At 36.5% G+C, this 13970-nt stretch overlaps 1 protein-coding gene across 1 annotated transcript; it reads left to right on the top strand.

Moving 5' to 3' along the window:
- The first annotated feature begins 269 nt into the window (after positions 1-269).
- On the top strand, positions 270-6941 carry meox2b (mesenchyme homeobox 2b). Its single transcript, XM_060897656.1, has 3 exons — positions 270-789; positions 3641-3813; positions 6475-6941. Exons 1-3 carry the CDS (start codon positions 300-302, stop codon positions 6694-6696), a joined length of 885 nt encoding a protein of 294 aa, XP_060753639.1. The 5' UTR covers positions 270-299; the 3' UTR covers positions 6697-6941.
- The last annotated feature ends 7029 nt before the right edge of the window (positions 6942-13970 follow it).

Below are 13970 nucleotides of genomic sequence, written 5' to 3'. Positions count from 1 at the left end.
GTGTGTTTACCCTTGCTCGGCCTGGCAACAGGGGCTGCATGCTCAGGATTACCGGAGGCCCCGTCTTTCATCACCGCCTGCTGCCTCTTCCTTTTGCCATTCACGTCCTGGATTGTGAGAGCCGTACGAGAGGGGCCAGAAGGGAGCAGAGTGATTTTTAGGGGTTTTTTTGGTTCTCCTACTACCACATTTCTGCATTTTCTCTCTCTAGTTTGACATTCAGTTAAGTCTTGTAGGGTGAATTTTTGTGATTTTTGGTCTGGAGTACTTCAGTGTGGATTTGAGGTGATTGAAACAAGATGGATCATTCTCTGTTTGGCTGCCTGCGGAACCCACATGCTCCGGCTCAGACTCTCCACCCGGCTTTTACCCAGTCCTCGCTGGCATTGCATGGCCGCTCAGATCACGTCTCCTACCCTGATTTGCCAGGAACCTCACCGCCGTGCAGCTACACAGGAGAGGAGGGAAGTTTTGGAGCACTTCATGCACGCAACCATCCTTCTCATCAACTGCCCCATCAACAACACCATCAGCCCACCTGGCATATCCAGCAGATGCCCTCACCTGGCAGCACTCGTCACGCCGCATGCCTTCCTCACCCCGACACTCCTGCCACAGAGCTGTGCACGTCTGGAGGAACAGCGAGTCAGAATATGTGCACAGCAAACACGGGCCTAGGAAACACTGACCCAGCGGGAGCAGTGTGTGGGTCTGGGGACTACGGGCGGCAAACAATGTCACCCATCGAAGCAGAGAGAAGGAACAGTAAAGGAAAGAGTGACAACTCGGGTAAGCAAGTGATATTTATTCAGTAGAACTGCATTGTTCTGCTAGAATAATATTATAAATACTGCCAGATTCTTAAACTTTAAAATTAAAATATATTTAAAATAATAAACTTTAAAAAAATATATTTACAGAAAAATAATTAATTCACTAACAATTTTAAATATTACCAAATGACCCATAAAAGTCAATAATTTTAAAACCCAGGTAACTCAGGAAGTTATGAATTATTATGCCTATTATTTTATTATAATGTGATTTCCACAACAGTTCAAACGGATTATTTGATGTTTCTTGCATAATTTAACAGTAATTTTCATTCTTCAGGTGTAATGGGATGCAACTTTAGTATATGTATGGAAAAAAATTATGTTGACGGAAAAACTAGTTAATTCTTTGAACCTGAATAATTATTCCAATCACACAACTGTGAAAAATTGCATACTCTTTTTTTTTCATGATTATTGTATATTAGAAGGCACTGAATACTCTCTATTCTAATCCATGAGATGGAATGAATATATCAGCGTCAGTGATAATTATTGCCATTTTATTTTTGTTTTATCATCTGCGTTGTCTAACGACTAAAAAAATTGCAGCATGTATTTCAGTTTTCTAAGCCAGCTTTGGTTTGGTAGTTATCCATTCTATTTCCATACTCAATAATAAATGATGTTAACCAGGAAAATGATCCTTCCCTCTTTCAGGATTCTATTATGATTTTTGTCAACTGTCAGAACACTCATTTGGTGAGGTTTATTTATGTTACATATGCATGCTTTTTTACTCCACATAGGTCATGTCAGTTCTGAAAGGTGATTTTATACTAAAATTTCTTTCTTTCTTTCTTTCTTTCTTTCTTTCTTTCTTTCTTTCTTTCTTTCTTTGTAGTATAGTCTTGTTATTTTATTAGAGTGTAATACAGTAGGCTGTCTGTAAAGAACAACCCAGAGACTAAAAAGTCTTTTAAATTAATTTTTAATTCAAATCCATGACAAATTCCGTGACATTTTCTGACATGACTGTCCCAACAGTTATAGTATTTATCCAAAAAGCAATAAAAAAGACTAAAACAAAGACTAAAACAAACACATAAACAAACTATTAAAAACATTGGTAAGCAGCATATTAGGCTGCTCGAACATTAAACTGAATCAGGTGTAAAGTGTAAAGCTTTCTTTGACTAATGCAATAAATCTATTAATAACAGACACTTAACATAAAATGACAATGTTTTGTGGTGTTTTGTAATTTTACGTCCTTCTAACCATTTTTAGTTAGATATGTAAATGAAATCAAAATGTTGGAAAAATGTATGAAATGTAATGTGTGCAATTCTCATCATTACCATTTTTTTTATTCTGCTTTGTTCTTTTTTGAAAGGTGCTGCTAGAGACATTGATTAAATGAATGGTGGCACCATATAGCCAAATGACCAACTCTTGCAAGTTCAGTACCAATAAATGAAGTGGGTTGTAATTTTCCTCAGATCACTTTCATGTGGTCAGGACAAAAATATGGTTTCAGAAATTATTCCTCCTCCTTGAAGAGAGGCAGCAGTTTCAGCTCTGTAATGGTGCCTTTATCCCTTTCATGAAAACACTTTAGGGGTTAGTTTTGGTTTAACTTCACAGGGGCATTTTAAATAATACATTTCAAGGCGTCAAAGTGCTGGATCATAATTTATGGGCCACTCTTTCAGACATGAATTTTATTTTCAACTGCCAGCATAAAAGTCTTTAAGTAACAGACGTGCCGTAGAATGGGGAAATGCTAACCAGTGTCTTTCCTGCAGGGTGATTATGAAAAACTAGACAAAAAAAAAACCAATATCTTTGAAGTAAACCAATTTTAAAATATTGACTTACTGTAGGTTCATTAATATCAGTAATGTCAGGCATTTATTAAGATGTAAAATGACTTCTACACAATGTCAATTCAAGATTGTCTTTAAATTGTATTTATGTTTTTGAAAATGAAAAGCAGGCGATAAAACAATAAATGACAGTTTTCAGCATGAACATTAAACATATTTTGTGGTTCAAAATGCAGTACACATGTTGCGGGATCAAAAGCACAGGTGTGACTGGCGCAAGCATTTAAAGCCCAGTTTCACCAGTAGGCCATTAAAGCTCTGAAGGAAAATGCCACAGCAAGTTATACCTCTGAGGCTGATGAAGGAATGACCCGGTGTAGCACCAGACTCGGCCATTAAACCTGTACACCACTGGCTAGCACACGCACGACTTACTGTTCCACTTAGCAAAATCTCCCCACCGTGCTCTCGGGTTACTATAAGTAAGAGTCAGACCTTGTTAAAACTATTAAAAAGAAGCAGTAAACATTTAGCTACTTTTAATACCAGTACAATTAAATGAATAATACTATATAATTAATTATCAAGCTATAAGATGCATCTAAAAGTACAATACAAAAACATGAATAGCATGAATAGAAAATTTTCTGCATTTGCAAATATCTTGTGTAACTATAAAATATTAAATCCGATAAAAATAATACCTGATATACAGTAAAGTACTGTGAAATGTAAGATGGATCATATAGAAATGAGAGAGAACAGTAGAGCTGTTCTGATTTAGTCCAGGTTTACTCTGCGCCTGGCCTTGATGGCCTTCTGCAAACACATGACCAATATCGCTGTAATAAAAGGTGACTGGAACCCCTAATTGTTTAGCTCTCATTTTATTTTCATTTTTCCTGGGCTCCTGTAGTTTATCACACAATCCCAGGTCTTTTATTTCTGTCCTTTTGTATTTTCAATCAAACTTTTTTTTTGTCTAGTTTCGGCGAATTTTCCCCCCACAGCTGGAAAATGTTCTGTTTTTCATTTCAGATTCCCAAGACGGGAGCTATAAGTCAGACGTGAGCAGTAAGCCCAGGAAGGAGCGCACAGCGTTCACCAAGGAGCAGATCCGGGAACTGGAGTCGGAGTTTGCCCACCACAACTATCTGACACGGCTAAGACGTTACGAAATTGCTGTCAACCTTGACCTCACAGAGAGACAAGTATGCCCCATACTGAGCTTGCTTTCTGCTGAATATTTATGTTTGCATAGGGTGAAATCCGGCTGTGGCATTTTTTTAAATTGCCAAAAAAATTAAACATGGTTTTAGGGTATGTAAAATAATACTTGAAACACTATTTACCTATTTAATTTTGATTAGAAGGTTACAACATGAAGCAATGTTTTGACATTTGAAAAAGAAAAGCACGATATCTCTCTGAGGCTAGTAGTTTTCAAAACACAAGCTGTACATCCAGTGTGTGTGTGTGTGTGTGTGTGTGTGTGTGTGTGTGTGCGTTCATTAAAATCATGTGGTCTCACACACTTTTTATGTTGCCAGTATTCACATCTACATATCTGCTTTTTGTTTGCATGTATAAGTTGAGGTTTCATGAGTGTCACGAACATAGCCTTTAAAATACTGTACTGTATTTTAAAGCAAAAACAACCTGCCTGAAAACACACCAGATGTATTAAAAAAGTAAACAAATATGATATATTTGATTAGACAGACAGATGTGTTGAAAACGCAACACTAAATGTTGTTTTTAACACATCTGTTTTGTCCGTATTTCTCCTGCTGTTTGTAGAGCCCGAAAAGAGCCAAATGTTTCCACTACTTCTCTCACGCACACCCTTAATACTGACACCCTTAAATACAACCAAAACCTACTGAATTTTCTTTTAAACAACATACCACGATTTGACTCTACCTTTTTATTCCATGGTATCCTAGCCTAAATCAAACTTTTACTTGATAGACTGCATTTATCCACCACAGCCTATGGATCATACACCCATGCATAATCCATAAAACCTGTAGGATAAACCCATCTTGAGCACCTTGGCCCAATGAAAAGACAAAGAAGCCAGACAACTCACAGAGGATTCAAGTCTTCCTGTTCAGCCCTATTTTCCCTCCGCACTCCTACACACACTGCCTCTCGAAGATTCCCTTCACCGGTCCAATAAATCTGTGTGTGGGTTGATCCTGGAACAGCTAAATTTCACTAGTTAATGTGTTCACTCATCACATAATATTAAAGAAAGTAACGAGTGATAAATCAGTCAGTGTGCAAGTATTCTCAGTACTCCTACTGTAGTACCACCAGATCCTTTTGTTTTCGGTTTTTCTTCTCAGCACACGAGTTTTGTTCAGCAAAGCGGTTCTTCAATATGATATACTACATTTTTAGCCCTAACACTAATGCTCATAATGTTAAGTTCTTGTTTAAAAGTTTACATATTTTGAGAAACTTTTTAATGACATAATAAAGTAAACCATTATGTTAATAACTGGTTAAATCACTTTATATCACAGGGCTTTTGAATTCTCTTAACTGATTGGTCAGAAAGTCTTGATTAATGTCCTATAACAACTTAGCTCTGACAGTTGTTCCAGCTGCTAAGATTAATGCAGCTGCGCAAATATGTTGGCATTTCCATAGTAATAATTCATTCACATGGACATATGTTGCTGACGTTACACATAACCAAATCATAAGAAATGAACAATATTAATATGGTGAAGCATCCCACCACCCAGGTTGTTGATTATTTTCCTTTAACAGGGCATCCCACTGTGTTTTATTTCATACATTATATAACACACACACACACACACACACACACACACACACACACACACACACACACACACACACACACATGCATATTAAAAATGTCAGAGTCTGACCTTTTTAAAAGAATGTTGAAAACTTATTGAAACATCTGATAATGGTCTGTTCAGTTAGCTAACTCAGAAATATGCAGGAATATGAATATTGCAATTGTGATATTAGACAAACTTCATGTTCATGCAGCTCATTCTAAAGTACCTGCCATCCAAAATAACTACCTACCCCTAAAATAGTCATATAGGTTGGGGGGTGGTTACCAACTTGGGGTCTGGAAGTGTTCAGACTGTTTTAGGCAGCAGCTTAATCATCACTGAGTGACACAAACACAGTGCAAGTTGCTGAGTCAGGCAAATGAGTCAGGGCCATGGGCCAGCACGCCCCCAGGCGCCATGTATCAGCACATTATTGACCAGGTGTAAATAGCCTGGCCACCCGATGCCAACTCCCATTGCACCAATCAGGTTGCTGCACATACACTCATCCAAAATCCATGAAGAAAAATAGCCACACTGTTAAAATAAGATATCTTCTGTAAGTGTGACATCGAAGAGCTGCCGAGTCCTACCATGGAAGACGAGGTGCTGTTTATGTGTGTGTGCCTAATGTAAAAGCAGTATAAAGTGAACAATTGAGAGTAAAACTGAACCCTGTGCACTCAGTGCTCTGTTACAAAAAGCTTGTAAATCAAGCAGAAACACATACGTTTGTACACCCACATTAAGAAGAGACCTCTCACATAGAGGTGATGGTGGTTTTAGAGGTGGGGCTTATATGCCACAACCGTTCCTTCTCAAAAGTATCACACCCGTCTGCTCAGGCACGCACCGAGGGGCATTGAGTTTCTCTGAAGGCAGTTCTGGCAAGTCAATGTTGCTAGGAGACACAAAACCTGTAAATATTGTGTACATTTGTCATTATCCACTTTATGATACCAAGAGGGTATTGCGTTTAAAATTCTGTACAGTATACGCTGTGCTTAAACTAAAACTTGAGTTAATTTGTTGCGTTTTCAATCTGCGTAGGTGAAAGTGTGGTTTCAGAACAGAAGGATGAAGTGGAAGCGAGTGAAAGGAGGACAGCAGGGAGCTGCAGCGCGAGAGAAAGAACTGGTGAACGTGAAGAAAGGAACCCTGTTGCCCTCCGAGTTTGCAGGCATGGTGGGTCTGCATCACCCTGCAGGCTCCCCCACCAATGAGGATGACAGTCATGACAGTGACCAGAGCTCTGAGCATGCTCACTTATGACCTTCTGGAAACTTACACCTGAACCTTACAGTTTTCCTCAGGAATCTACAACTCTTTGAATTATAGGCCTTGAAAACTAGGGCCAATTTTTAGCATTTACTCAAAATCTGAAACATCTTTGAGATGGAAAGACTGGACATATAAAGAAAAAAGACTGAGATTATAGCTGAAGATAAATGACTGCAAGTTTTTGTTTGTTTTTTTTGTTTGTTTTTTACTTGCGAGCTGTGGATTTTGTAAATAAATGTTCGGAACATTCCACTTAAGTGCCTTGGGGAAAAACGTTGCACTGTTTTAAGTATTGCCTTTATTGATTGCTACTGTATTGACTTAGTCTTCAATTTGATGATGTAAATGAACACTTGCAGTAATAATAATAATAATAATAATAATAATAATAGCAACAACAACAAGAATCATCATAACCATCTTCATCATCATCATCATCATCATCATTTTCATCATTGTCATTTTCTGAATCCCACTGGCTATTAAATGCCTATAAATATCCTGTAAAGGGCAGTTAACAGAATGCTGTATATTTCTCACTGACCTAAGCACCAAAACTACAGTTTACGTTGTACATTTATTTAAATATTATAATTTGATCAAATATCCTATTAATGACAAAATTAACAGTTTTTACAGTACTTGCATTGCTTAAGTCCTGCTAGCATGAAGGCTGTTATGCCTAATATACCAACAGTGCATTTTATACCATTTCTGATCTACTCTCTTGGATGTAATAAACAGATTATTTCTTTTTTTTTTTTCCTCAATCTAATACGTTTACCTTTTGAATAAATAAGAATTGCATTTTTGTTGATCCATTGACCGAATAAATTTACCACAAGGTTTTTAAAAACTATTTCTTTTTTTCCTTTTAGAATCTTGGTTTCTGTATAAATATCATCACCTCTAAATAAGTTAATATGATGTAAATTTGATGGAAAGCCATATTGAAAATCCAATATTATGCTTTGACATGTCTATGATTGCAGTGTACATTCAGAGTTTTGAAGAGTCCTTACTTATGAGAGAAGCTGGTGATTCTATCCCTCCAAAACTTAGAGAGATTTGATTTGTGGCTTTACTGTTCCCCCTGACACTCTGGCAAAACCCAGTCTAAGTGGATTTGTTTTCAGCTGTGGTCAAAGGCAGCCATGCATTTTTTTTCTCTGTGCAAGATGGTTTTGATTAGCTGTACAATTTAGATGTTTGTATAAGATATACTGTGATCAAAGCGAGACACTGAGCAATGCTCTTGAGAAAACAGCTCGTGGTTGTAAGAAATTCCTTGCAAATATGTTTAGCTGTAGCGTGATCATAGGCATGTCTAAACAAGGACATGAGTAATATGGACTGGGAGACGTTGCTATGGACAAACAAATCAATAAAAAACTTACATAAATAAACACAAATCAAGACAAACATGACTTAGGTATGAGATGTATACCACAGGCCACAATCTAGATCATTAAAGAAAATGAAAGCAAGCAAACAACTTTGGATGATATGTTTTTCTCTGTGACTGAGTGGTAAAGAGCTAATTGAAAACCATACTGATTGTATTATTGTAGATTTGGTCTCTAGAATAAAATAGAAGTTAAACGGTAATAAAACATAACAAGGTGTGTTATAGGAAAACAGCAACAGGGTGGTGTGATGGAGTTTGACGTGGAGTTTCTGTTACCATCCTAAAGTGATTGATTGTTTATTAATAAGCAAGACAGTGTATTTTCTATACATTTATAGATTTCGTTTTGTGATGTAAAATTCATGAAACAAGCTAATACCTATTTTCATTTATATTATAGCAGCAATAAACAGTCCTAAAATCACACAGTAACAAAGCACTGATGCTGGAAACTTCATCCAAAATTTTTTATTAAGTGTTTCTTTACAGAAGGCGTCACCATATCAACAACCGATCTTTATTCAAATCTTTATTATTAATGGTATTTATTATTAATAAAAAATCTTTATTTTTTGTGAATTCACCACACAATATTTTTTTTTAAATGTGTTTATTATTAGCTTTAGCTTATTATCATGGACAGTTTCATGCACCTCTTTGTGAATGAGGTGTTAGTGTAGAAATGATAAGGTGCTACCACAAGCTTATTTTTATAAACCTACCATTACAGCTGGCTCTACTGTCAGAGCTGCTGTTATAGGGCATTATTAAACACCTCCTGACCAATCAGACTAAATAATTCAACACAGAGTGTTAAAACTAGCTAGTTGTACTTAAACAAATATTTCAACATAATATTATCCTCATTTTTTTTTTACAAAGTTGCAGGATGATCAGGTTTCTTTACCCTTACTTTTAAGGGATTGTCTTGTTGTATATAGTCTCCCTGGGTATTTACAAGGTCTGACTTTTCCAAGTTCAGTCAGTCCATGCAATGCAAGAGGATGATAAAACTGCTGTTGTTTTGGATTGCCTCTGGTCCATGTTACTTTTGATCTTGGATGAACCATCTACCTTGACCCCACAGAGAACAGCTTTCCTTTAGCAGGAAGGGAAATGTAGTCATTTCACTGTGCCATGCCAAGAACAACACAGCCAACTGAAGAGTTTTCCACATTGAATTTGGGTGTCTGCGTGGCCTCTCAGTGAAATGATTTAGGATCATATTCAGTGGAACTGAAGGTGCTGATGGATGATCCATGCTGAACTGTGACAGCTAGTGTCACAGTGGTTGTGGGCTTCTGAATCCAGTGGCACGGCGCAAGAACAAATCTTTCACCAACAGGGTGTAGATAATGAAACACCCACATTAAATTAGATCCCAACAGCCACTTTGCTGCAGTAGGAGATGCGTTGAATTTTTCACTGTTTCCACAGACAGTCTGGATTGAAGCCAACTCACGGCGCATATGGGACAAATTAAAAATTGCTGTCCACAAGAAATGTACATGTTTGTAAAAATAATTGAGCACAAGCTAGAGATCAGGTGTCATCACAGATCTTTAGGCTTAATCACATTCCATGGCTGTTACTGAGCAAAAGTCAACTGTCATGCTTCCAGACAAAAACAAATGGTGGTTGTGGTGTAATAATAAAATGGTTTAACCATGTCACATTTTTCAGTGACTTAAAATTCTGAACTGGCAAACTGGATCTACATTCCCTTGCAAGTGTTTAAGAAAGAGTTTGAATTCATTATGCTCTTGGACAGATTATTATAGCAACTCAAACAAATCCTACATCCAAAATTCAGTGCGGTTTTAATGCTGCGGTATCCAAGATTGAGGAATCGTCTAGGGCTCAGGAAATTGTTCCGAATCGTAAGATTATGGCCGGATGATATCGAATGACGAAATGCAGGAAACCACAACCCCTCCAATAAACTGGCAGGGGACCATGAGTGACAGCTGTTTTGTCCATTTAAAGTCTTATTTATTGGCACAACAGCAAATTTAACTACAGTAGACCTAGGCCAAGAACTGAAGGAAATAGAGCAGAATGTGACTTCACACCTGGAGCATTAAAAGCCCGAGTCACGCATATGACCTCTCGACCAAAAAAAAAGAGATGTACATATCAAATCTAAAACAAAAGCTAGAAAATGATTGAGTGATAAAGTGAAATAAGAGTCGTACATTTTATCAGACTCAGACAGCCATTCCAGAAAAACAATTCAGGCACTGAAAAAGTAGCCATATAAACTTCACAATGTGTTCCTTGGGTTCAACATATGTTTGTTATTTGTGATAAGCCTCTAATCAGGCTAAAAAAAAACTTTTAAAAAACAGATATTTAAAGAGAAATGAGAATCGAATCTTGTGGCAGACATTATTTACTACAAATAATAAGTATTCATTTATTTTTTAACATTACTTTCAAAATCTCTGTGAAAGTATTAAGACCACGTTTAACCATAATCAATTAAAACTTATTTTTGTGCTTAAGACAATTTCTTTCTTTCTTTCTTTCTTTCTACTTTATTTAATTAGCAGTTCATGTTTTATGTCACTTAAACGGTTCTGTTAACAGCACTCATGCATAAACTGAGGCTTTACAGAAAACACAAACATCTGTTCTGCAAATGCTGTCATTTTCCACCCAGAACCGCAGTCCAAGACTTAGTAGTAGTATGGAAGTGTGAGCAAATTAGTCTTAAATCTGGCACAGCTCGAACACTTAATGTATGGGGTTTAGGAGGACAACTTATTGTAATCTTCCTGATTCATCTTAAATTGCAAATCACATTAAAGTAGAAGCTGAGCATCTTCATTAATCTTTTCCAGAGAATGGAGCAACAATGAAAATTATGAATGATTGTCCATGTTTCTCCCAGAGTTGTGCAGACTATAATTTTCCGTCACTCTTCTCCCAATAATTGTCTTATGCTGAGCCAGTAAGTTGATTTCTATAACCCTTGGTTGCCTTTATTTCCAGATTCATATGTGGACTAAATGTTTTTGTATGGACTGATTGCAGAAAAGTATAGGCACTTATTTTATATGTCCATTTAGTTCCCAATTAACTGTCTGATCCCAATCCTATCCCATTTCCTAGTGCACCTGTGTACACACACTATGGCATTCCTGTCATTCTAAAGCACTCCCAAACACTCCCTATCTCTAGTGGAAGACCACCAATTCAACCGGAGAGCCTTCCTCCACAACACATGTATGAAAAGGAACATGATCATTTGTTTTTTTATTGTTAAGATTGTTTATTATAATTTGTTATTACATATTTGTTATTATGTTCGTTCTTATGCGTGGAAGAAAGGTCGTATCGATGGATGTTTTTACTTTTATGGGGATGGTTTGAAAAAAATGGCAGTGCAAAAATGGCAGTGCACTCACTGTGGTCACTCACAGGGTTACTGATAATTTTGCACATTAGAAAACATCCCAGGCAGGTACAGACAATAGTAACTCAGTGAGTGGGTAGGATTGGTCAGAATGCCTTTGAGGCAGGCGGGATTAATCAGAAGTCCTACATGAATGGGTGTGATTAGTCTGAATTCTTTCTGGAGTGGGTGGGAATGTGGGGTGAGTATCCTTACATCATTCTAAGCCAGGAGCTTTCTGTATATTTCTAGGTCTTTTAAACCCCTTCTTATTTAATCAGCTTATTTAATAAATCAGACTGGGTCATTTTTTTTACAGACTATTGTTGCTACTGTGAATTACACAGCAAAGTTTCTTTGAAGTAAGAAAACACAGGATTGTGTTCTTTTCTGTGGAGGAAGATCTGTTTTATGTTGTGCATGAATAACTTCAGTATCCAAAACCCCCACAGTCCCAGTAGGTTATAACACCCACATTCTAACTTGACTGGTGCAGTCATTAGGTTCATGCTTGTAAATATGCCAATTCCAAGATCAATTGTTTTTGGACTTTTGGCTCTCGATGCAGTGATGAAGGTTGTCTTGAGATTCCCACTGGATTCAATCGACATTGCAAAATCATTACATCTTTGATTCATCTCTGTTAGAACGTCTGCGTGCGTTCTGGATTTGATGCTGAACTGCACACCTGGAGGAGAGAGTTTCTGAAAGCAAGCACATCCAACGGGTTCTGTGATAAAGTCTTTACAGCCTGATTTATACTTCCTTTCAAAACAGTCGTCTAAAACATTCAGAAGGCCGGGAAGCACTTTAGAGTCTGCAGGTGATGCTGTTCAGAAAACAGTTGTTAGTTTGTTTTCGTACATTTCCTAAGAGAATCAAACAATGCTGGTTTAAAAGCTGGGCATTACTGGATTGTAAAAATAATTATAACATGCTATGTAATTCTTGTCAGTTGATCAGAGCTGTTGTTTAAATCATAACATGGGAACAGCTGGATATGAGTCCCACAAGTGGTCCAGATCCTGGTGATCATATAAAACTGTAATATGTTATGTCAACAATTTATTATAATATTCTCAGCTGAAGAAATACTGGAAAATAGAACATCATCATCTTAGTTAAAGTGGTTTATCTTTATTTAAATCAGCAAAGGCAAAGTGTAGACTCTTAGTTTATGATATTATTAAAAAGTGGATGGATTATGATTTTGGAAATACAGGAGACCAGTTTAGTAGCAGCTGCTCTTTTTTTCAGTAAAAAAAAAAGAAAAGAAAGAAATGGCAAAAAGAAACATAAGTAACATACTGTAAGTAAACATAAGTAACATAAGTAAAAGACATTTCCAACATGATTAGCAATATATTATGATGACCTTCAAAATTAACTGCTCTGGATTTAGTAACAGTTGCTGATTTCCAACTACATTGCATCACTTACTCTGGCATCAACAATATCTATAATAATATGATCTTTTCTGACATATTACTCCTTTGGACCACAAAATCATCGAGTCATGCAAGAATATCATAACAGGATTTGGGATGATGGATTTTAGGTCCTTTTACTAAATATTATCATTGCCCTAGTGGAGTGGTGCATTAAATCTTGAAAATTAAATACTCATGTGGCCAAAGTGATAGTCACATGTATGTGCAAGAAAATATTGTGTAAAAACATGGCTAAAGCACTTTCTATTCTGAAGCAAACCAAAATGATCAATTTTTCAAATTATTTCACAAAACAATTGCATTTAGACTTATGTCTTGCCTTGGCTAGTTAGCCTTCCAAAAATAGAATAAGGAGCCAGTTTAACAAACACAGTGTTTAAGACAATTAGTCTGTCTACAGATGACAAGAGAAAATCCTGAGCGTGATTTTCTCATGACTTGATGATAGTTTTTAGGTAGTTAGCGATACAGACTTTTAAACAGTTAGCGATGCTCCTGGACCATCACTTCATCATTAAATCAAAGATGAATGCCTACGAACTTGGCAAAGCAAAGCAAAGCAAAGGTTTACAATATTTAAATTATTTAACAAGATATTTAAAACAAGATACAAAACTGAATTAATTAATCAGTGATTATTTCCTTGCCAGTGTTAGAATAAACAAAACACTTATAAAGGCTTGTGTTTAAATGGAATAAAAAAAAAAAACAATTTCTCTAATGATGAGGCAAAATGAGACCTGGTTGTAAACTTCGAATTCTTGCAAATTTATCAGTAAGAAGATCAGTAGATCAGTAGATCAGGTTATAAATTTAGAACCAGAAATGTCTTATAGTAGCGTTCGAATATTTCATCTTCAAATGCATTTTTACCCCTTTTCAGGTCACTATAAAATAACTGCTAGATCTGTAAAGCATAGCAAGTACTTACTTATAGCATGTATCGTAATTTAGCCACCTACAGGGTTTTTCCAGGCTGCTACACATATAGTATATATTTATTTCTCCA

Source organism: Tachysurus vachellii, chromosome 21 (genome assembly GCF_030014155.1).
Source record: "Tachysurus vachellii isolate PV-2020 chromosome 21, HZAU_Pvac_v1, whole genome shotgun sequence".
Lineage (NCBI taxonomy): Eukaryota > Metazoa > Chordata > Actinopteri > Siluriformes > Bagridae > Tachysurus > Tachysurus vachellii.
This window is presented reverse-complemented; position numbering and strand designations above follow the sequence as displayed.